Source organism: Drosophila tropicalis, unplaced genomic scaffold (assembly GCF_018151085.1).
Source record: "Drosophila tropicalis isolate 14030-0801.00 unplaced genomic scaffold, ASM1815108v1 contig_443, whole genome shotgun sequence".
NCBI classification, from domain to species: domain Eukaryota; kingdom Metazoa; phylum Arthropoda; class Insecta; order Diptera; family Drosophilidae; genus Drosophila; species Drosophila tropicalis.
Window position 1 is genome coordinate 6693385 of NW_027172907.1, and position 25898 is coordinate 6719282.

The 25898-nt window shown below is 40.7% G+C and overlaps 1 protein-coding gene across 1 annotated transcript in view; it reads left to right on the forward strand.

Annotated features, from left to right (window-relative positions):
- trio (trio Rho guanine nucleotide exchange factor) overlaps positions 1–25898 on the forward strand; it is a 45725-nt gene that overhangs the window by 1888 nt on the left and 17939 nt on the right. The window contains 4 exon segments of the mRNA XM_068286582.1: positions 4524–5079; positions 5149–6765; positions 6767–7240; positions 7309–9435. Coding sequence (XP_068142683.1) covers positions 4524–5079; positions 5149–6765; positions 6767–7240; positions 7309–9435 — 4774 coding nt within the window.

The window sequence follows — 25898 nt, forward strand, 5'->3', positions numbered from 1 at the left end:
AAAATTAACTTAAAAGGTTTACAAAATTTAGATAAAATAATTAAAAAGTAAAGCATTTGACTAAGCAAACCATTAAAAAATAAGTGCTTAACTTTAGTAACTTTTTCAGATACAAGAATTCAGTGTGAAATACCTGAATCGAATCGAACCCCAAGACCCACAGATTGGAAAAGATGTTTGTAATAGATTATGATAAACTAAATCTGAATACAAACTTTTAGATATCAAATTCAGTTATTGTGGAACATTATCTGTTAGAAAAATGTACTCTAATCTCTGGGACAGGTCGATAGTAGGTAAACTAGGATATATATAAACTCATGGGGAACAATTTTGTTTCTTTTAGCATTTTTAGGCATATTTGGTCCCACTGTGTTAATAACAAAAGGCTGCACCTAAAGGCGGCAAAGAAGTAGCTGACGAAGTTTTGAGGGTGGGGCGCAAAGGGTGTAGTTCCTTGAGTGTTCAAAGTTCTTCAAGTAGTTGCTTCTCCCCAGTCTCAGTTCAACACACACACACACACAATGGCTGCTCATTGTGTGTCAGCTGACGTTGTTTGCGGCGCTTCGCAATATTTGCAATTTTGGCAGCATTTTCTGGCTGCGGCTGTGGTGTGGCTGTCCGTCCGTCTCGTCACCCACCACCCGCACACGACTGCAGCAGCTGCTGCAGCGGCTGCAGCTGCATTGCATTCCACTTGATTTTCCTGTTATAGTCGTCATCATCATCGTCGCCGTCGTTGTCGTCGTCGACGTCGTCCGACTGCAGTCGCATATTTTATGAATCATCGCCAAGAGAGACGCGCACACACATTGACATTGAGAGCAAACTATGGCCAGATGAGGAGAAGGAGAAGGTGATGGTGGCGGGGTGAGGGGCACATCACACAATTGGCAAAGAAAAGAAACAGCAGAGAAGAAAAGAAGCAAAAAAAAGAAGCAACAACGCGCTCTCCATAAAAGTAAACATTATTAAAAATAAAACTAGCAGCAGCAGCAGAGAACAAAACTAAAAAAAAAGTTGCATAAATCTGTGCAACAAAAGAAAGCCAACTCAGGCCACATAACACTAAAAAAGGAGAGAGAGAGAGAGAGAGCAAGAGAAGTGAGAGAATCGAATTCGGATTGGAATGAAATGGAAGCGCAAAAAACCGGCCCCGGCATCTCCAACATTCTCGGCTTTGGAGCATCATCATCATCATCATCAACAAGAAATTGAAGCTTCGAACGGGCTTGAAAAGAATGCGAAAGATTTTTAATGTGGCTGTGCGGCCAACAGTCAAAACAACATAAAAGAAAACAAAAAACAACAAAACAAAAAAACGAAATACAAAACTAATAATAATGTATAAAAGGCAAAATGAAAGAAAGCTATGGAAAGTATAACTAATTAAATATTGGCGAATGGAAAATACACTTTGAAGAGGAAGCCCAATAGAATATTCCTTTTAAGTCAACGAAATGGGGAACATCCTAGAGAAAAAATGAGCCCAAGTCAAAGTGGATATATTATAGTTACCATTGAAATATTTCCACAAATTTTATTCAGAATAAACAAAGAACTAGCCAAGTAATACGTTCTGATTTGAATTTCACTTAATGGCAAAAGGAATTTCAACCCATAATAGAAAATGTTCAACATGTTTGACATTTATTATCTTTGGCATCAAGAATTTATTGCCATTTATTCATTCATTCATTCAATCTGCACAAACATGAAGTGTGTGTTCTGTACAAAGAAAGATATTTCTTTGGGCCAATGGCAACAAACTCCAAATGATAAAGATAATGTTGATGATGATGATGATGCTGATGCTGATGCTGACCCGAAGATTGCGACACAAACCAAAAGGGAGCAACTCAAAAGAAGAAGACGACGCTACCCAATCATAAAAAGAACTCACTGAACTCATTGGGGGTAAATTACTTGGTCTAGAGAGGGGGGTAAATGGAGGGGTCACCACAAACCACTCAACTCTATAGATAATTTGAATGCTAATGAGCCGCCGCGCAACGGTTAAACGTGAATCACAGCCAAATATATAATACTAAAACGAATGTTGTTGAAGCTAAGGCGGGGGCGGAGCCGGAGGAGGCGATTCCCGGCATTCCCACGCCAGACACGCTTATCAGCAAAGTAACAAGAAAAATTATTGTCATTGTCGCTATCTCGGTGGCCCATATACACACACACAAACACACACACACACACACACACACACACACACACACACACACACACCTTAGTGTGTTTGGTTGACTGATAACAAAACATCGACGACATCGACAACATTGTCATTGCCCAAGTCCATTTCATACCCTTCTTGTCTTATCTCTCAACGACGTCAAAACCGACAAAAGAACAAGAGATTCTCTCCGCCACTAGAGGAAGCCCGATTGGACCTGGTAACTTGCTTTCTGTATACCCTGTAACCAGGTGCTGAAATTACATTTTTGTTTACAAATTGTTTTGAGCCCCATTATCTTTCATGTCCAATGTAATTAACGTTGTTGGAAACTTCAACGATCAAATGACAAATAAACTTCAGATTTCAAATGCTTAGTTCATACCACATCTAGATCGGAGAAACATATGTACATATATGTGCATATGTCTATATTCCATAGAGTAAGAATGCCTTTTCTACGCGTTTCCTGGTGATGGGCATCTCGAAGTCGTCGTCGCATCGAAAGTTAATGTATTTTTATTTATGCGAAACACTCTTTTTTTTTTTTTTGTTGTTACTTTTTAGTTTGTTGTTTCTTTCCTTTCTTGTGCGCTTTTTTTTTTTTTTTTTGTTTATATCTTGGTTTTCTTTGTCTTGGTCTGGCGACTCCGCCAATTTGGTAAACTGAAGTCACTCGCGACGTCAATGCAAATTCTGTGAATTTTCGCTGCTGTTTCCACTCCTCCTTCGCCTCCTCCTGCTGGCAAATGGAGGAGCAGAGGAGAAACAAAAAGTTCTCAGCATTTTAGACACGTTCCTTTCTTTCCTCAGTTAAAGCCTCGGCGGATTCTCTCTTGTATGACTTGGGCTTGTTTAATTTCCAACAGATTTATGGGTTAAATAAACGATTTTTGATTATTGCTGTTTGTCTGTCTGTCTGTCTCTCAGGGTGTGTGCGTGTGTGTATACATACATATATTGATGTGGTGTGGCATGGCTTTTGTTTTGGTTTCGTTTCATTTGGATTCAAAATGCGGGCGACATATTTCCCTTTTTTTCGTTTTGTTATTATTGTTCTTGTTATTTTTCCTTCTTTTTCCCGTCCCACTCTCTCCATTTCTCTTTGCTTTCTTTCCTTAACTTTACTTTTTTAAATAGCTTTGGCATAAACAAGAATCAAATGTATAAAATACTTTTCTTTTTCCCTTTGGCATTTTTTTCCTTTATTTTTTTTTTTTTCTGATTAGTCATTCAATCATTTTTACGGAAATGCCATGCCAATAAAAGATATTCCAATGGGATACTTTAAGAGTTTTTAAACCGAAGATCATTTAATTGGAAAATTGTTTGATTAAGGGAAAAATTTGATTTTTTCTTAATTCGGGTTGAGTTTTCAATTCTAAAGTAAAGGGGAGATTGAATTTCTCACATCGGATAACATTTTCTTTCCTCTTCTCAAATCGCTTAATGTTTTAATCTGTCAAGCAAACTCATTCATTGTATTAAGAACTTCCTCTTTAAATTGTCGCAATTGAAATCGTTTTAGACGTGGTCGCCCTTAGCCGATTTTCAGTTCAATTCTCACGATCTTTTTATCTTTAGCAACGTGCCAGCAGTTTGGCATCCCTTTTAAGAACTAGCGGCAGAAATAAAAATAAAAAATTAAATTAAAACGAGCGTGAAGATATATACGTATTTTTGAATTCTATTTTTTTGTTGCCATATATTATTTATAAAAGCTAATCGGGTGATTAGAATTCAAATGGAATGCAAATCAGAGCGGCGGACTAGAGGCACGAGCGCGCTAGACAAGCAATAGCCTTAGCTGGCTAACTGGAAATGATGATGATGAACCGAAATTGGTGTCAAAGCCATAGAAAATGTCATAATTTATGCAAGAGACGTAAACGGAGAGAGAGAGAGACGGCGAGAGAGAGACAAACAGGGCCCAAAGCCCAAGAACAAACAGAGCAACGAACCAAAGTTAGTTAGAGACACTCTCACTCACGTACTAGGGACACGACAAAGTCTTGCTCTCTCTCTACACTTGAAGAAATAAAATTGATTGAGAAAAACTGATCACTCTCCACTTGATTTCATCTAAAAATAGGAATTTATACATTTTAATCAAATGTTTTTGGAGTTTATTTTAAGATGCAAAAAACAAAAAAGGGGTTCGAAATGGAAGAAGTTTATTTTTAACTTAATTGGGGCAAATAATCAATTTCATTTTGTGGCAGTGTATAACAAGTTGTCTCTCTCTCTGTCTCTGTCGTTCTAACATTACCGTTTAACGGTTCACCTTTCACTTCTAATTCTCTGATTTGTTTTTTTTTTTTTTTTCTGTCTTTGGCAGCGATGTGGCTAAGAATCTTGGCTTCACAGTCATTATTGATATGCGAGGTAATGGCAACTGTTCGACGAATGTGAAGACCATATTAAAAGTGCTGCAGGAGCACTTTAGTGCAAATATCCACAATGTGGTGATCATAAAGCCGGATAATTTTTGGCAAAAGCAACGAGCCTCGATATCATCGCATAAATATAAATTCGAGACGACAACCATATCGATCGAGGCACTACACAAGATAGCCGAATCGCATCAATTGACAAGCGATTTTGAGGGACAACAGCAATACGATCATCAGCAATGGACCGAGGCCCGCATGGCCATTGAGGATTTCTTTTGGCTAGCGGGCGATATGGCTGATCGCATTGACGATCTGCAAGAGGATCTCAATCGTAACGATTTTGCCGAGGATGTAACCCAGGCTCGGCATGCCATCGATCATCACAACGAAATGCGTAAAAAGATTAATAAATTGCCCATTGGCGACTTGGATGTCCAATGTACAAAGCTTATGCCCAAAATAAATATGGTGGCTGGTGGTGGAGCATGTCCAACGGGACAGGTGAGTGTGAACTGCCAATATCTATTGCAGAACAGTGTTTTTGATTGTTGCAACTTGTAATTTTTACAGAATACAGCCACAGGATCGGCCACTGCCTCTTCCAATGATACGGCCAGTGTAGATTCGGGTACTTCATCGGCCGGACAGCAACGTGCTGCCAATCCGGATATGGCAGCGGCCATTAATAAGGCTTTGCGTCAAATTGACCTCATACACACGGGTCAGGAGAGTCTTCTGATGCTGTGGCAACACAAGAAGGCCAAGCTTGATCAGTGTTTCCAGTGGCGTCTGTTTGAGCAGGACTGCGAGAAAATGTTCGATTGGATTCTACACAATCGTGATGTGTTCCAGATGAGCTATGTGGAGATTGGTCACAATTACTCAGTGGCCAAGTCACTGCAGGATGAGCATCAGAAATTTGCCGTTGCCTCGATGAACGTTTCGGTGAATATCGATCGTATTTTGGCTGTGGCCTCCCGCCTTATCGAGAGTCAACATTATGCTGCCCAGCATATAAAGACATTGGCTCAACGCCTGGATCGCACCTGGAAGAATTTCGCAGCCGGGTTGGATGAGCGCACCGCTGTGCTGCAATTGAGCGTACTCTTCCATCATAAGGCCGAACAATATTGCAATAGTGTGGTCAGTTGGGCAGCTGCCTGTCAGGCCTCACAGCCTCTACCCTCGGACATTCAGAGTTTGGAGACGGCCATACGAACGCATCAGTCGCTGTATGAGGCCATGTGTCAGGCCTACACCGAGGTCCATTCGACGAGTAAGAAATTGCTCTATCAATTGGATCATTTGGTGCAGGTCTGTAATCAGCCGCCGCCTCCCGGAGTGCCCGACCATCGTAAGAATAGTGCGAATTTCAATAAATACGAACGACAGAATCCTGCTGCCGACTACAGTGAGGGGGCAAGTCATGTTCTGGCTGTGATCCATCAGATTTTGGGTCATCATCGTACCCTGGAGGCCAAGTGGCATCAGGAGAAGATACGCTTGCATCAGACACTGGCATTGCGTCTTTTCCAGGAGGATGTCAAGCAAGTGCTCGACTGGTTGAAGAATCATGGTGAGGTTTTCTTGCGCAAGAACACGGGAATCGGAAGAAATTTGCACAAGGCGCAAGTCTATCAGAATTCCCATGAGCATTTCGAGAATGTGGCCCAAAATACTTATAGCAATGCAGAGAAATTACTTTCCGCCGCCGAGGAATTGGCTCGCAGTGGCGAGGCAGATCCCAATGAGATATATTCGGTGGCGCGTGAGCTCGAACTGCAGGTGGCCAGCTTTGCAGAACGAGTGGAACAACGACGGCGTCGCCTCGAAATGGCTGTGATCTTCTATACGCACGAGAAGGAGGAATCGGCCTGGATCGATCAACTGCGTACGGATGTCAGTACTGATGAGACACGTCTCTCGCAGGAAAATCTTGAGGGGATTGAACGACTGCTCCAACAGTATAGAAATCAGCAAGAGAGCACTGTGAATCGTTGCATGACCACCATAGCGCAGGGTGAAGCCCTCCTCCAGGAGATGCGCTCACTGGAATACACTGATAATACTGGCTCATTGGCCGCCTTGGAGGCCACTCTGGAGAAGCTGAGCAAACAAAAAATCGAACTAGAGGAACTGTGGTCTGCCCGCAAATTTCGAGCTGATCTCATTTTGCGTTTGCGTTACTTTTGAACGCGATGCCATGGAACTGTCATCGCAGCTGGAAATCTGGTCTGAAGAACTGCAGCATGAGGTTCTATCGCGAGATTACCAAAAGGCTGAGTCCCTAATACGTTTGCACAACGAGTCCGTTACGGATATACAGAATGCCACCTATGAGGTGTTGCAACAGGGTCAGGATATCTTGCAGCTATTCGAGAATGCCGGCTTCATTTCGATGGCCGATGCCACGCATACGGCCCAGGCTCGTATTGAGTACCTTTTGGACTTCTTGCGTGAACGTGAAATCGACCTGGAGGAGCTATCCGAGGCGAAGCGAGCCAAATTGGAGCAGGCAGTGCAATTGTGTCAGTTCCAGAATGATGCCAATCAGGTAATATCCTGGATACGTAATGGTGAGGCCATGTTGGTGGCAAGTTTCGTTACGCCCACAAGTCTGCAGGAGGCCGAACAATTGCGCAAGGGTCATGAACAGTTTCAGGTGAGTCCATTGCATAGGAGTGAGTGAGATGGCTGCTGTATCAGAAGTCTAATCTAATCTTTCCACAGATTGCAATCGAGAAGACCCACACATCGGCCGTGCAAGTGAAATATCGAGCAGATGCATTGATCAATGCCAATCATTATGATCCACAGTCGATACGTGATATTAGCGATGATGTCACCAAGAAATGGCAACAGCTGGTGACCTATGCCGAGGAGCGGCACAAACTTGTCACAGCCTCAATGAATTTCTTCAAGACGGCGGAACAAGTCTGCTCCGTGCTGGACAGCCTGGAGCGAGAATACAAACGTGAAGAGGATTGGTGCGGCGGCGGTGGCAGCGGCAGCGGCAGTGAGAAGGTCCAAACCAGTGTGATTCAGCATATGTCAAAGCATCAGGAGCAAAAGGAAGCCTTCCTGAAGGCTTGCACACTGGCTCGACGTACTGCGGAGACATTCCTCAAATACGCGAATCGATCGCAGCAATATTATCAATATAAGGGCAACTGTGAGGCCCATGTGAAGAGCAAACTGGACAAATTGCTGACTCAGGAGAATCAGGTCCTCGACTATTGGACTATGCGCAAAAAGTGTCTGGATCAGTGCCAGCAATTTGTGCTATTTGAGAAAAGTGCCAAAGAGGCCATCGAATGGATACACAATACGGGTGAGGGGTATCTTCTCTCTCGCTCGAATCTGGTGGGCATCACCAAAGAGGAGACAGAAGGTCTGCTCAGAGAGCACAACGAATTTCGCAGCACGGCCAAGGAGACGCGAGAGCGGGTCAAATTGCTAATCCAATTGGCCGACACTCTGGTGGAGAAGGGTCATGCCCATGCCACAGATATCAAGCAATGGGTGGCATCGGTGGATCAGCGATACAAAGATTTCAGTAATCGCATGGACAGCTACTGTGAGCAGCTAGAGAAGTCTCTGGGTATGAGTCAGCAGCAACTGCTGCTCGGATCATCCGATGCCAATAGTTCGATTAGCTCCACCTCGGGTAGCACCAACTCAGCGGATCGTCACTCGGATCCAACACTGGAGGCGAAGCTAACTGGCGCTTCGGTTAAGTCAGCTGTCAGCAAGGAGATCAACGAAGAGAAACGCAAATCGGCCAGACGAAAAGAGTTTATAATGGCCGAGCTAATGCAAACGGAACGGACCTATGTCAATGATCTGGCCACTTGCATTAAATCGTTTGCCGAAGAGTTTCGCAACGGTCGCAATACCGTTCCGGCTGGTCTTGTTGGTCAGGAGAGTGTGATTTTCGGTAATATACGGGAAATTCATCATTTCCATCAGAAGATTTTCCTCAAAGAGCTGGAGAAATATGAAACGATGCCCGAGGATGTGGGCCATTGTTTTGTCACTTGGGCATCCAAGTTCGATATGTATGTGCATTATTGCAAAAACAAGACGACATCGAATAATCTTCTAGTGCAACATGCGGGCACCTATTTCGAGGAATTGCAACGCCGCCTCGAAGTGGAGCATCCATTGCCCGCTTATCTCATTAAGCCAGTGCAACGCATCACCAAATATCAGCTGCTGCTCAAGGATCTGTTGTCGTGCTGCGAGGAGAGCCATGGCGAAATCAAAGAGGGTCTCGAGGTCATGCTCAATGTGCCGAAGAAGGCCAACGATGCCATGCATCTGTCTCTGCTCGAAAACTGTGATGTTTCGGTGGACAAACTGGGCGAAGTTGTGCTCCAGGATGCCTTCCAGGCTTGGGATACCAAGCAAATAATACGCAAAGGACGCGAACGCCGCGTCTTTCTCTTCGAATTGTATATACTCTTTGCCAAAGAGGTCAAAGAATCGAATGCTGTCAAATATATATTTAAAAGTAAACTCCTTACCAACGATGTGGGCATAACCGAGCACATCGAAGGTGATGAGACGAAGTTCGCCGTATGGACGGGTCGTTCGCCCATGCTCTCCGATTGCCGCATAGTCCTCAAGGCGAATAGTATGGAAACGAAACAGATTTGGGTTAAGAAACTGCGTGAAGTCATGCAGGAAACATTCTTCTCGGACACCTCGCTAACATTGCCAAAATCGCCGGCCAAACACTCGGGCTCATCACAACGATCATCGCGAGATCTGGATGAGCCACTAACAGAGAACGATCACGATCGTTGCTCATTGGCCAGTTTTGGTTCAGGCAATACAACAGACAGTGATAATAAGGTGAGTCCCCGTTACATATTAATCATTAGTTCTGTACATGTATGTATATATTTTTGCCCTGGTCCAGTCCAAGCGGTCTTTGGCGGGTTAAGAACCCTGTTAAGTTGGCAAACTGTTAAAGCTTTTCGAGACTTTTAAAGCTCATTGGAAAGCTCTCTCTGTTTTCATGCTGTCCTACCTCACGCTAAACAGACTTATGCCAACGACTCTGTTCGTTGCTCTCCTTCTGCCTCTCTTCGTTGGTGTGAAGGATGCTGGCACTGATGATGTTGGCCTGGCTGGATATCCTTTGCTGTTCTACTATTGGCTGTTAGCCTGGAAACTAGTTTTGTCGGCTTGAATCGCTTTGCCTCGCTAACACTCGCTTGTGGCAAAAATATGTTTAAAATTCATAGCATGGCTTAATGAGATTTTCCTCGTCGTCGTTGCCGTTGCCGCTTTACCGAGTGCGTAACTTGGTCCTCTCGCACACATATTAGAGTGCGTCTCACTCACTCGCTCTCTCCCTTTCTATCTCTCACTCTCGCCTTCTTTGCGTATATCCTGGATTATATATGACTTGCTTTTAGCGTTTGTCTGACATTTGCTTAATGTAAATTTTATGTGACACTTTTTTATAGTTAACTTACTTGTTCCTTGTCCTCTCTCTCGTCTCTGGATAAAAAAGCACAAATATTTTGTTCTCTGCTTGTTGTGCGAACAGATTTTATGGGCCACAGATTTGCAATGACTAGACTATGCGTGGGCGAATGAGAGAGAGAGAGAGAGAGAGAAAGATGTGAGAAGTTTCGTAGAAATCATCTAAAATTCCTTTTAAGTAATATTTTCTATGATGCTAAAACAAATTGCGCGCCTCTTTGCAAAAAATGCTTCCGGCACTTCAATCCGAAAAACGAGAGAGAGTGAAAGCTTTTCGCTAATTGCCAGCTCCAATGCGGCTAGCTCTTTCTCTCTGATTCTCTGGTGCTCTCTCTCTCTCTCTGTCTGTGAAAAGCTCGCCCATCCATATAGAGACCCCCACTACGCTTTTTCGCTGTTGCCGTTGTTTTTTTTCAGAGGGTTGGGGGGTTGGTGGAAGGAATCTGTTTGAAGCACATGGGTTAAGCTATTTGTTGTTGGTCTTTTGGCTCTATGCGATGCGTCGTGGCTGTCGCTGTCGGCATTGCGTAGCCGCAACCGTTGCCGCTGCTCCAGTTGCTTCGTAGAGTTTAAGCCAAAAGGTTCTTCTGTCGCTGTCTCGTTGTCTCCGTCACCGTCTCCGGTCGTCGTCGTCGTCGTCGTCTCCGCCGTGCTGCTGCCGTACCGTGCTGTGCCGTGCCGTGCCGTGGTGGAAGTCGTCGTCGTCGTCGTCGTAGTCGGGCTCTGTCCTCTAGCTCTGTATTTCTTTTAACCTTCGTTTTGCTTGCTGTGACTCTGCCTTCTGCAGATGCCATCCGATTGCCGCCATCCGGTCAAACGTATCGCAACAGCAGCACCAGCAGCAACATTACCATCATCATCATCAGTACTAGCAACGTCAACGGCTGCAACATCATCTTAAAAACTCGTCTTCGTCGTCGTCATCGTCGTCGTCATCGTCGTGGTCGTGGTCGTCTAACTAATTTTGAAGTGTGCTTCTGCAATTGCGCTGCACTCTTCAACTCTTGACTCCAACTGTCTGTCAGTTCTATTCTTTTTCTCGTCTTCAAAGAAAACAAAAACGAATTTCAAGTGCAAATATTCAACGCAGCACCAAACAACAACAACAACAACAACGCCGGGGCCAAAGAGTTAATTTGTATGAAATTTGTTGTGTTTTTTTTTTTTTTTTTTGCCGCTTAGCTCTCAAGTAGCTAGAAAATTGACTTTAATCAGCTGATAAGCAAATAAAAGATAACACACGGCCCAAGAAATAGATAGCGAAACATGCATATATACACACACACACATATATATATATATATCAATCAAAAAAATAGAAAAAATGCTACGCCAACTTAACGAATAAATATAAATAATAAAAAAAAAACACAAGAGAAAGGGAACTAAGATTACATAAACCATAAAGCAAAAAGGCACTTATGAAAATTACTCAAAAAACAACGCCAGAAACAATAATAAAAACGGAGAAAAAAAGTTTAATAAATAAATGTAAATATATGATAAAAAGCTGCTCTGCCAATTTCCACATTTCTCGAGACTCGCAAAGAAAGTGGGAGAAAATCCTTTTTCAGCATTTTTCGCTTGCCAAGCAAGAATGTGAGGAAAAGCTGGCCAAAAAAATAAAAAGGGGAAAAAAAAACTGAAACAAAATTGTCTTTAACAGCTTCTTTTCCTCAGGCTGCCTTTGACCTTTTTCACGCCTTTCAGCCACTTGAATAGCAGTTTTATTTGCGGGTCATGTTCACCACCCTCCCCGCCTCAAGCTGCCCCTTAAACTAACCTCCCCCCCAACCTAGACCCCTGTCAAACTGCAAGAAGATCGCAAATTGGAACCCCAACAAAAACCCAGAGAGACAGAAATACGAGACATGCTTTTCCACACACACACACACACACACACACACACACACACACAATAAGTCAAAGAAAGCTACCATTTTTATTATTTGGTTTTCTGTGACATTTCTTATCAAAAAACGAAAAAAATATTGTATATAACATAAAGTATAAACAAATCCATTTATACATATGTACATACATACATAGGTATTTTTCCATTGTTATCCAGCAAGATAAAAACTATTCCATATCCATATATGGCTATCGTATGGCGGGGGTTCCCATTACGGCCCCAAAAAGTGTTTCCCTCGTTTGTGTTTTATTGGAATTGCATTGGCAATTTTGTGCATTTATTTTGAATTTTCCTTTTGGCTTGCCTTTTTATTTATTTATTACCCAATCCCGCAGACATATGAATAGTTAATTTATTTATACGGTAAATCTGTTTTCCCTGCATTGCTGCAATTCATTGACTTTTGAATGTGGAAGTGGGGGGAGGTGCGCAAAGTGTTTGAGCAATTATATGTTAGTTAACCCTTTCATTTAGCCATCATATAAGCACATGAAGAAATATTTAATTAATAGTTTTATTTATTGATACCCAAAGGGCAAATTAAATTTCAAGAGCAAACTTCTTCAGACTCATTATCTAACCCTTTTAAAGAGAGTGAGAGAGAGAGGGGAGGGGGGAAGTCATCATCAATTTAATCCTCCCACCACCCATCCAACCATCACCTTCAATTCCCACTCGTCCAAAAACTAATCCATTTTCATAGTTTAACACCCAGAAGAGAGACTTATTGAATTTACCGCTAGAAGGGTTTTCAGGGTCTCCATCTCCCCCTCCCCCATCCCCCTCTTTTAATCTCATTTCATTTTCTGCAGAATTTTACTCAATTTTCCTTGTATTTTGCCATAAAGTTAATGATGTAGTTGTTGTTTTTGTTGTTATGGGCTCTATTACAATCTTACATACTTATCTTATTTTTATTGTGTCGATGGTTGTGTGTTGGGTTTGTTTATTTGTGTGTGTGTGTTTTTTGTTGTTGTTTTTTTAATATTCAAAAAGCGTTTTGTGTTTTGTGTTAGCTTTTGTGTTGTAGCTAATGCCACGGCACGACATGTTTTGGTCATTATAATTATAGAGAGATTGCATTTGCAATTTCTCCCTCCCCATCTTTTCAATTCCCCTGTGCTTATTAGAGAAAGAGAGAATACAATCTGTCTCTCTCTCTCTCTCTCTGTGATTCAAACCACAGGAGATAAACCTTATGAAAAATTTACACATTTAATTTAAACAAAAAAAAAAGTTTGTTTGTGTTTTTTTTTTTTTTTATATATATATTAGTTTAGTTTAGTTTGGTTTGTTGTTTTTAATCTGCTTTTGGGTACCTACTCAATTAATTTAGTTTTGAAATCTAAACCAACTTACGGTCGTTCCCTCCCCTCACCACCACCTTCGTCTGTTGCCTTCTCTCCCGCCTGTGTGTGTTTGTGTGCATTCATTTGCAAAAATTGAATTAAGTTGGCTTTTGAGTGAATGAAATGAAAGAGTATTAAGTTTTAGGAGACAGACGCAGCCCGTTTTCGAGGGGATCTGGCAGCGGGACAGCTGATTTAGGTCCGTGGCGGCTTCGGGTTAGGAAAAGGGAATTTCTGGCATTTTGTCAACGCCACAAAATGTCAACGAGAAGACAACAACGTAACGGCGGCTGGTATCATCATCATCATCATCGTAATCATCATCATTGTCATCGCCGTCGTTGGTACGGTTCGTTCGTTGGTTCGTTCCAGTGTGGGTGTAAAACAAACTTTTTAATGCCAGTAACCAGTAAAAGACACACACAAACACAAACACACACACACACAGGAAAAAAGAAAGAAAACATAATCCCCATTCCCCCCTTGTTTCAGTTAGGGATGGGCTCAACACCACTTAGCACCAAGCCAGCTGGCACACACACAGGAAGAGAGACACCCACACACACACGCACGAAAAACATTTCTAAATGGCCATTGCAAATTTCCACAAACATATGTAAATTTTCACGCGTACATGAGTACACTGAGAGAAACGTCCCCAGCCCCAAAAACTAAATCCCAATGCCAAAAACAAATCAACTTGACAACGCTTCAAATACCCTCGAGTTCATTAGCTTTAAAGGGGTATATCAAGTGATGTAGTCCGATCGATGCCATATTTGTAGTCAAATCAAAGACTTGGGTTCATTCTTCTCAGTGTAGAGCAAAAGATGTGCCGAAGTGCAAGTGAGCATATTATGTTTAAGGTAACCTTCATTTGTTAACTGAATTTTCTACGGCCTTAAAATTGAATATTTAGGAACGTTTTGTTGCTTTCCAATTTAGTGAAAACGAACGTTTTTCCGGTTTTGGCACAATTTGCGATGTTCAAATATTATGCCATTAAAAACTATTTTTGTAGGGCAACATTTAAGATCTTATTGGAGGAGGCTGAAGGCTGAGGTGGTCGAGGGGATATATGTATATATATATTTTCTCACAAAATTTTTAATCGGCCAAGTGGCGGACGCTATGGCGCACCTGCCACAAAACTGTGAAATATACAGCCTCTGACCCCCACCCTCCTCTTTGTCGCTGTCCACCATATACCCCCTCTGTTCGCTTTTAACCCCTTGATGGCCCACAATTCGGTTTGGCAGCAACCTGGCAACGAAATCGTCATCAGCTGAGGCAACAACAACACCAAAGTGTAAAAATAACAAACATATAGGAAAGATAGTGATGGAAAATGGAAGGTAGCGGGGGTGGCAGCGGAATGGAGGCATTGGAGTGGGACTAAAAAATATATGTGTATGTGCATACATATAGGAAACATGCACATACATATATATTTATAGGTAAATGTGTAAACAAAACGTGAGACTAGCAAAAATTCAAGATAAATTGTGGGTCCGGCAGCAGCTTTTTATCTGAAATGAAAACAAAAACTGAGAAAAAGAATAAAAACCAAAGAACAAAAATTAATAATAATTCGCAATCAAAACAAAAAGAAAGAACAAGAACAATGAGCAAAATAGAAAAACTGTAAAATAAATATTGCATCAAAATTGAATATGTATTTTGTTAAATTCATTATCATTTATTTTTTTCTTTTCTTGTTTTTTACTGTTCAAAAGAAAATTTAAAAGTAATTTAAAAGCAAAGAGATTACCTCCGAAACGGTGTTCAAATGAGGTGGAGGCGATGGCGCCTCTACCTAAAAATCCCGTGTAAAATTCAATCAGCGTAAAAGTTTAAAAATAAAACCCAAAATCCAATCCCGTCGCCTCTCCTTACCTGTCATATTGCTCCTCAACGGGTTTTGGGCAATTTTTTTTTTGTCTTTTTATTGATTTGTTCTTGTACCATGTGTTAGCGTGTGTGTGTGTGTGTGTGTGTGTGTGTGCCTGGCATAAGCCACAGACCCGAAATTGTTATAAAAATAAAAAAAAATAAATAAACAGAGTGTGAGAGAGAGAGGGAGGGAACAAGAAGTTCCCACCCTCTAAAGCCAAACTTAACCACTCACTCACTCACTCACTTAACGCTTCCCTTCATCATCCTTTTGTTTTGTGTGGGGGGGGGCTTCTCCTCCCGCAGTATTGAAATGAATGACAAAATGAATTTAAAGTGAAATTAAAAAATAACCAAAATACACAAAAACCGGGGAAAAAAAAATTGAATAAATAAAGAATAGGCAAGAAATAAAAGCAAATCCAACAAAATGAAAAGTGTGAAAAAATTTATAAACGAACGCATGAATAGCGTGGATTCGGCTGATGGTGGTGGAGGCGGTGCCAGCGCTGGGGGGCAAGAAAACCACATTGGATCGCCTGAAATGCTCCAGCGGAGATCAACATCAGAGCCTGGATAAAAATGCCGGAGCTGATGCCATTCCATCGACGACAAGCGGCGGCGGAGCTGGCTATGTCTCACTTCCGAATACCCCACTGCCCCTAAGTGCTCCCATTGCTGTGGGAGATCCCTCGCCCTCACCCTCATTGGCGGATTCGGCACAGAATACACCGCTATGCACGCTGGATGAAGATGACACGACATCACCAAAACTACCAGCAACTGCTCCGGTCAACCAAGAGCAATCGCCATTTACTTTCCCAACGGTGCAACAGCAGCAGCAGCAGCCGCCATCGGCACAGCAGCAGCAGCAACCAGCTCAGCGTAAAAGTCGACGTAAAATTTCGTTACCCTGGTTCCGTCAGTCAAGTGTGAGCAGCTCCCATGGAGTTCTGTCCCGGCAGCATACCATCGATACACCCAGCTCGTTTCGTTTCTTTCGCCAGCCCAGCAATAGCGGCTTTAAGGTAGGACGATATATGTATGTCCTTGATAAGGGTTGGATAAGCCAAGGGACCACGGCCTGTCTGGCTGTCTGCCTAGCACGTGTGATTATCAAATATTTATGTTGAAACGTCAAAGCGATTGACTTGACCTTAACAAAAAACTTATTTCTTATTGATGCGTGGCAAAAGTTTTGCCCACAGGCACCACCCACCCCTCTCCAATACATATATTCCCTCTGCCCATTGGAAAGTGCAAAGTTCAAACTGTTTGTGTTTGTGGCAAACATTTCTCTTACTTCCTTTTCTTTTTTTGTGATTATCATTATCATTTTGATTCTTGGATAATGACTTGACCTTTGATAAATGTGATTTGTAAGGCATTAGAAATGAGATTAACCGACCAAAGGGAGAGAGAACAAAACGAGAAAAGGAGAAGACGAATGACGAAGCATCTTTGTCTGATGTTTGCATTCTCATTCTCGACTTTTACATCTTACTCCATTTGTTTTGATTAGTTGTGCTGTGTCTAAAATATTAATCATTTGCGATATAAACCTACCTACTTGATATCTCTATCATAGGTAGTTTAGTTTTATTTTAGATTTTATATTTGAATTTATCATCTCTTTTAATGGAGTAAAGTGGATTAGAGTGGAATCAAAAGATCCTCTTCTGTTTTCAAGTGAATTGCTGTAGAATGGTTGTTGACTCAAGCACTTTAAAAGGTTGAGGTTGAGCATTGTGTATTAATTTTTGCTGCTATTTAGCCATTGTTCAAGCAACGCCTTCAATTATAAAAGCCCTTCTCTCTCCCCATTCTTTTCCCTACAATCAAGCAACAATTTTCACACATATGCCTCACGGGGCTACGAGGTGGCTGGGTTGGGTTGGGTTGTAGTTTCTTGCCTTTCTCACATAGCTTACCATTCATAATGTATTTATCACTTCATCAGGGCATGTAAAAGCTTATTATCATCAGCAGCAGCAGCAGCGTCATCATAATCATCATCATCATCATTATCAGTATGCCGCATTGTGTGTTGGGCTGCTGCTGACCTTACCTCATCTTGGCCTGCCCAAGCAATGGCTTGTCTCTCCTCTACCGTTTACCATCTTCTCTGACTGACATCTTTTGTCAATTTAGTGTTTGAGTGATGTCTCAACTACGTCCGCTTCTTGTGGGTTGTGAATGCGAAAGAGGACGATGAAGACGAATATGAGGTGAGAGGGCAAGGCAGGCAAAAAGCTTCCTTGTCTTGCCCTTTCTAGTCAATTTACTATTAGACATTGTTGTGGTTCTAGCTACACAGAGAGGATGTGGGTGTGTGTGTGTGTGTGTGTGTGTGTGTGTGCGGGGCTTAAATTAAAGTTCATGCCTTTGACTTTTATGGAAAACCAAAAGCAATCTCTATACACACATATATGTACATTTTAATTTAGTGTCGCAAAAATATTTATGCGCTTGTTAAAGATATATATATCACAAACAAAAACCAGCCTCTCTCTTATGTGTGTGTGTGTGTGACATTCCTCGTCTTTCGATTCCCTTCCCTTCCTCTTCGTTCTGCCCACTCTTCCTGCATCTTATACTATTTCCTTCTTGCTTAATGCATCGTTGAGCTTGTTGCCTGAACCATAGAAAGTTGCCTGAGTGGAATCTCTTTCTGACTGCCAACCAGCGGGATGATGGGGCGTATGCTTTATGCATTTTATTATAGCATACTTTTGCGCGCACAGGCAAAATAAATCCCAAGAACCAGCCAGCCAGAGCCATATGCGGAAAGCATCTCTCGAAAAGCAACAGCATCAGCATGAAAAACGTGTCTTTCCTCAAATCTTATGAAAAGGAAATTTTTTTCAAAAAAAAAAAAAACACAGAATGTATGTAGAAAGTAGTAAAAAAAAACAAAAAATAGAAAATATATCTCATGTTGCTGCTGTCAGTTGCAAGTTGCGGATTTTACATGCTTCTTGTCCTGACTTTCTCTCTCACTCTTTTGCCTCCATCTCTCCCTCTCTCTCTCTCTCTCTCTCTATCCTCTCTAAGTAAAACCGCAATGACAAACGCAACGACAACTGGCACAGTTGCCGACAACTTCCATAGCAATCTGAAACAGAATAGAACAATTGAAATTTACAGTCCAATCCTTTAAGCATATAAAATACACACAGACACACAGAGAGAGAGAGAGAGACACAAAAACTGAAAAAGACAATTCCATGAAATGCTGTACATATACATATAACCAAAATGAAACTAATTTCAACTTTTATTTTTATGAGAAAAGTGATTTACATTACGTTTAACTGCAATTGCTTTCAAAATATTAAAAATTTATGAACTCAACCTGTAAGATCTTGACAAAATGAAATCACTAAAGTCTTAAACTAACTTTGAAGAAAGGGAAAGCTTGAATGAAAAGATGCACTAGGAAGATTACTTGGAAAAGAGATTTCTGCTTTGTGTAGTGTGCCTCGAATTTGTATGACATTTCATTTTTTACTATTGTTGGATTTTATCTGCTGTGAGTATATATATATAGATGTATGTAGATACATATGTCTAGACATTTACCATATCTATTGGATTGCTGTGCAAGTCTTTCAATTTATTCTATTCATCTCGAATTTCATACCGTTTGATGATGACGATGATAATGATGGCAAAGTTACAATTTCTTTCCATCTCTTTCTTTCCTTGGAGATGCAATTCCAAGAGCACAATAAACAAAATCTCTCAAGGCAAAAAAGGAAAAGATACTTCAGCAAGCGTATAACTGCGGATTTTTCTGCTTTATTCACATTTTTCTGTAGTTGGTCTTGCCTCTGTCTCCCTCTTTCCCTCTGTGTGTGTGTGTGTGTGTGTGTGTCAGCACTTGTCGTTGACAATGATATGCAAATTGCGCAAAAAGTGGGCGAGAGTGAAAGCAAAAAGGAAGGCCAAACAAAATTGTAACTAAATTGTTGGCTGGTAGCAACAGCAATAAAACTATGCAAGGGCAAGCACAAAAAACTTGAGCAAGATACAACATGGTAGATACAAATGTATCTTACAAAATATGCCCAGAAGCAGTGGCAAGCAGAGCTCGAGCTATAACAGGCACAAGCAGCTTAAGCTTAAATGTCCGAGTTCAAGCAATCAAAATCATCATTTTATGCCTTTCATTCTGCCAACCAGCCATAAAATCAATAGCAGCAGCACCACCAGCAGCACCAGTTACGCCCACTATCAATAGGATGGACCGCACTTTTAAAACCACAGCAATTCACAATTGGTCCCTTGTTGACTTCTCTCTGCTTCCCTCCTGCAAAGGCATTCCCCATCAAATGAATGAAATGGCAATGGCATTGTGAATAGGTATGGGAATGGATATGGGTGGGAAAATCTTCTACATGTCTCTCTCTCTCTCTCCCACACAGTTAGAGAAAAACCATTGAAACCATCCAACCATCCATCTATCATCTTCAGGCCCGTTGGCATTTTTCAGACGACATGTGTGAAGCTTTTTGGCACGCACAAATTGTTGTTGCTGTTCTCCCATATTGATTGTCCTCCTTCACAGTGTGTACTTCTCCTCCTGTTGCTCCTCCTTCTTTGGCTGGGATGCCTTTCATTTGGTGGTACAACAACAACAACAACAACATTGACATGGTGGACAAAACTCATTCCTTTTTTTTGTTGTCGTACCCCGCACGTTTTCAAAACATCATTTGGGCTGGTCAAGGCTCGAGGTCTTCAATTTGTTTGCTTTGTTAGCCGCCTTTTTTGAATCGCCATTGAGCTGGAAGAGGGCAAATATCTTGAATTAAGCTTTAAAATTGTCAAATCATACATTCAATCAGTAGGCAAACTGCAAATAATAATAATAATAATAATATTTTTTATCCATTTTGCATAATCAAATTATGCCAACAAAGCAAAAAAACAAAAAAAACACACACATTTGATTTACATTGCAATCAGAAGTTACATATTTAATTTTACATTTATGTCACTCTTTTTTCTTAGACAATTGTGAATCTAATTTCGTTATGGGATAGAATAGAAGGACCTTCTAGTTTGTTTCGTCCTTGGCAAGACCATGTGGTTAGGCCAGCTTGACGTTTGAATATTTCAGTTAAACTATGTTCCAAATCTTTACCTTTTACTGCTAAAGTAAATTATTTTGGTATTTCACATCCTTCAAGTTGAAAAAACTCAGAAATTCTAACTACTCAAAGAGGAAAATAATCAGAAAAGCAAATTATCTCAACGCTTTCTTTAAATTGAATCCAAGTGTTCACTTTGAGAGTTGTTGAACTAATTTAAAAACGAGAGGGCCGGGGCTAACTTCGACCGCGTCAAAGTTTGTATACCCTTGCAACTTTTTTGGTAACTCTTTCCTTACCTATTAGCCATCAATGTGGAAGAACGTTTTATCTAAAAAGGCTTAAGCTTGAGAAAGAAATGCCTACAATCATAGGAAATAACGAAGATATTGATCAAAGTCACTGTTTTCCACCGATCGTTCCTATGGGAGCTATATGATATAGTCACCCGATCTTTATCAAATTCGGCACAGTCATTAACATATATATTAAATTAAGAAATGTTTAATTTAAAAGCAATCGCGTTAAAAGTAACGAAGTTATTTACAAAAGTCACTGTTTTCGACCAATCGTTCCTATGGGAGCTATATGATATAGTCACCTGATCTTGATCAAATTTGGCATAGTCGCTTATAGGCGTAGTAAACTCTCTAATATTAAGTTTCACGACAATAGCTCAGAAAATAACGAAGGTATTGAGAAAGTCACTGTTCGTGACTTGGCCGTTTGTATGGGAGCTTTATTATATAGTCACCCGATCTTGATCAAATTTGGCATAGTCGCTTATAGGCGTAGTAAACTCTCTAATATTAAGTTTCACGACAATAGCTCAGAAAATAACGAAGTTATTGAGAAAGTCACTGTTCGTGACTTTGGGGTTTGTATGGGAGCTATATGATATAGTGGTCCGATCCGGCTGAATCCGAGATATACAACGCCTGCAGTATATACAAGCCTACGTGCAAAATTTCAGCTCTGTAGCTCTTACGGTCTAGGAGGAGTTTGCGTTGATCCAGACGGACGGACGGACGGACGGACGGACGGACGGACGGACGGACGGACGGACGGACGGACGGACGGACGGACGGACGGACATGGCTAGTTGAACTCGTCTCGTCGTGCTGATCAAGAATATATATACTTTGTATGGTCGGAGATGCTTCGTTCTATGCGTTGCACACTTCTGACCAAAATTAATATACCCTTTTTGCAAGGGTATAATGAGAAGTTGCTCTTAAGTTTATTAATCAAAGTCAAAGCAATGCAGATAATTCAGCTTTCATTTTCCATTATGAACTTTCACTTCTTTTCGAATTAGTTGCCATTTTCCCTTTCGCCCTGCATCCTTTACACTTTTCACTTCCCTCCCCCTATCTCTCTCTCTTTCTATCTGGTTCTTTTTTCTTTACGTTTTTATTTCGCCCAGTGAACTTGTAGCTACAAATTAAGTCGCATGTTCATATTGCCAGCCATCCATCCGTGCGACCAGCCAACCAACGAACCCACCAACTCCCAAGTCTTTCATTAAAATAATGAAAGGATATATATATATATATTTTTTATTTCTGTGTGCAGCTCACAGTAGAGGGTCAGCATGGCTAAAGACGTGCCACATGAACCGGAGTATGAGAATGAAGAAGAAAAAGGCTAAAGAGAAATTCTCTTTCTCTCTCTCTCTCTCTGTCTGTGTGTGTGTGCCTGCTTTTTTTTTAATTTTTGTTCTTGATGTTGCAAAATGCAATCAGCGCTCGCGCCTTGTTAAGCTTCCATCTCCATTTGCCCCTTTCACTTTAGTTTCCTTACTCTACCCCCTCTAGGATCTAGGCCACATCTTTGCATAAAATAATTAACGTGGCTTACACTTGCTCCTTCTTGCCACTCTCACAACATGGAATTTGCATATTTAATGGATAGGAGGGAAATTTTTTTGGTCAAAGCTCTAGCTGAAATTTAAATGAAATGAAAACTTTATTTATGCGTCAAGTTCACTTCTTTTTTGTTCTTCTTCTACATCTCATTCTGTGGCCTAGCAATAACATTTGAAATTCAATTGCAAATCAAACCAAAATCAAACCAACTCTAGAAATTTGCATACAGCCAAAGACACAGAGATTGAGAGAAAGAGAAGAGGGTAGAGAAATAGAGTGAATGATGGAAAATTGAAAACTCAATAGAGCGAGTCTCTAACTAAGTAGATGCAATCGAAATTCAAAGTTTAAACTTGGCAGCAGCTTAAATTTCCATAGCCTTGAGAAGAATAAAAAGTTGACGCCCTGATGTCGACTCGACTCGACTCGACTCTCGACTCGTTTCGTTTTGCGATGCCAGGCAAGGACAAAGTTTTTCCCAAAAAAAAAAAAAAAATAAAGAGGTACCGCCTTGTTCTCTTTCAGCCTCTGATTACAAGACGATAACAATAATAGAACAAAAGAAACTCACAAAGAACAAAACAAGAAAAAAAGAAGCAAAAACCATGAAGGCAAAGGCAAAAAGACCTCAACCTGAAAAATGCTTTTTATTATACTGTATGTATGTATATACCCTGCAATACATAAGAATGCACCCTTAGATTTCTGCATAAGTTAAACAAAAAGTACAAAACAGCTTAAAATCTACCAACTTGAAGTGAGCATTTCATTCCTAAAATATTGGCATTATTATAACCTTATATGTATATACATCCCCTCTGCAGGGTATCAAGTAGGTCGTCACAATGATTTTATCTAAAGAATTCGTTTCTTGAGAAAATTGTAAAGCGATTTGGCAAAATGTTAAGGTTATTATTGATGGCAAATAAAAATGAGAGGAGTGAGGCTTGGCTAGGGGATAGACCGAGGGATAGGGTGGAGGCGAAGCTAAGCTTATGTCTTTGCCTTGCTTTTTATGAGTGAGAAAGCATCGTAAAAACCCAATTGCTGGCAAAAAAGGAAAAAACTTTGAAGGAAAACTCCATCAATTGTTAAGTCATTAAAATGAAAAAGCCAAACGCAAAAAGCTCCCAGTGAGAGGGAAGGGAGAGTGCGGATGGTTTTCGGTTGATGGCTGTCAAGTGAAATTACAAACATCATTTAACTGATTCGAATTATAGCCAAGATTTTACAACAAGTGGAGAGTTGTTTGCTCTCTCACTTTCGCTCTTGCTCTCCAGAGAATTTGCTTAAACATTGAGAAAAAAAACAATACAAAAAAAAAAAAGGAAAAAACAAAATGTTGATAAAATTTCATTTTATACATTTTTTGTTTTTGTTTTATTTGTGCTTACAATTTGCCAAATAGCCTCATGGGACACATAAATCATTTGTAGATAGGACAAATTTATATACACATTTATATATATTTGTAACTCTGTGTGTGTGTGTGCGAGTACTACACATGTGTATTGCCTAGATACATAAAACATAAACGTCTATTATTCAATTAACTTGCACAGTGGTGGGTGCAGTTATCCCTAGGGGAGAGGGGGAGTTAGGCATTCAGTGCGGTGGGAAGGTTTCGACATCAATTACGTTGTAACCAACACAGTCAACAACATGATAAACAATAAACAGGCAGGGCCAACCGATGAAGCGAACAACGGGAGTAGCAGAAATTGAGGAGAAATAGAAAGAGGAGGAGGAGGAGGAGGTTGCTGGTCTCCCTTTACCATTCTCACTGGTCTCTCTCTCTGTCTCTCTCTCCCCTCTATCTGCCTCTCTTAGTCTCTTTGTGGTGTGGTAATTGTGCGACAACATGTTAACACCAAAAGCGACCACATTTGTGGGTCCCTTCAATCTACCCCCTCGCTAGCTCATTCAATGCCCTAGACCACCAACACCAACACCACCAGCAGATAGGCTCATTGTCTGAATGTGAATGCCATGGGTGAAATACCGACTGAGGCAAGAGAATGAAACAGGGATACAACAGAAAGAGACGCGGAGAGAGAGAGAGAGAGAGAGAGAGTGCTAAATGAAAGTCATTTTGAGTGCAAATCGAATAATATTCTAAATCAATTACGTGCAACTATGACACGATAGATAAAATGCTAAAGACCTTCATGATGCCTCTTGCCTTTGGCAGCAGCAGCAGTTGGTTGCACTCGGCAAAAGCGATTAAAAGACCAAGAACTTAATCTCAATGCCAATTGAGAGTAATTTGTTGCGTATACCAAATAAATGCTCGTTAAATTTTACTTAAAACCATAAACAAATTGTGTGCGTTGGCATTGATCTCTTCAGATTTGTGTAAACTGAAGTTCAAAGAAAACTGTCTCTGGATAATCCTTGGCTTGAGTAAACTGTTTAGACAATTAGCAAAGAAGAAAAGTAACTAAGTAAGTCAGTGATTAAACATTCAGTTTAATTGACATTCTAAACAGGTAGCAAATAATAAAATTCTTTACAGTTTTTACAAACTTTTTTAAATTTTGAAGATTATATGTATAACTTTTTAAAAGTTGCCTTGTTTTGAAAGTTATCTTCAACTTGTTATTAAAAATAGTTTTCTGATGCAAGTAAAGGCAAATAAATATCATATTGGGACGATATGATAACCGCAAAATGATTGTCAAAAGTCAGAGAGAGATTATTTATAAAAGTTGTGGGTGGGTTTTGCATTTTAAAGCCTATTCATGAGATTTCAAGAGCTTATCCATCCGTTAGGTTCATACTTTGGCTGCTGTTCCATTTACTTAACCACACACACAAACACACTATTAACTAATATATACATATAAATATATATATATAGCGCTCTACTTTATCCTACTCTACTCTACTTAGTGTATTCCCACTTGCCATTAAGCAATTTCCAATGCACACACTTCAAAAATCATCAACATCAGCAGGCAGCCTAACAGCAGCAGCAGCACTAAGAGTAGAAAGTGCGCATACGCCATGTTGCCTTCTGATGACAGCTTATTAGTGTATAACTATGGGTGTGTGTGTGAGTTTGCTGGTTGAAGTGTGCGTGACTGCAGCAATTTGCACCATACACTAAATGGCAGCGACAAATGATAATCATGATGACGATGTTGATGTTGGCTCACATTGCGTATACGTAATTTGCCATGATGCATCCTCTTTATACTGCCTCTTTGCCAGCTATTAGAAAAGTTATGCAGAACTCAAAAATCAGGCATTTGTCAGAGTTGACATAACATTTATACTTTTGCGATTTGTCCATATATATTTCTGACAAATTATACAGAGACTACGAGAAATAGAGATAGCTAGAGTCAGAGAGAAAAGAGAGAGAGCTAGACAGAGTCAGTGTGGGAGATAAATGGTTTTTTCTTTCAAGATGGACGGGGGATATGGGGACGGAAGTTTTTAATAGCTTTCGTTTTGTTGCAGACAAGCGCTAGAGAAACAAAATACACTGTATATATAGGTACATATATATAGAATGTAGAGTACAGCAGCAGCAAAAATAATATCCCCTCAGGGGCCACATCTTGTCTTACACAAACTGGCATAAAAGTTCGCTCTGTGCTCTGTGTTTGGAACTTTTGCTGAGCAAAAAACTTTTCAACTAATTGCATTACAAGCGGAAACGTGCAACATACTTATACACATACCAAAACACATACAC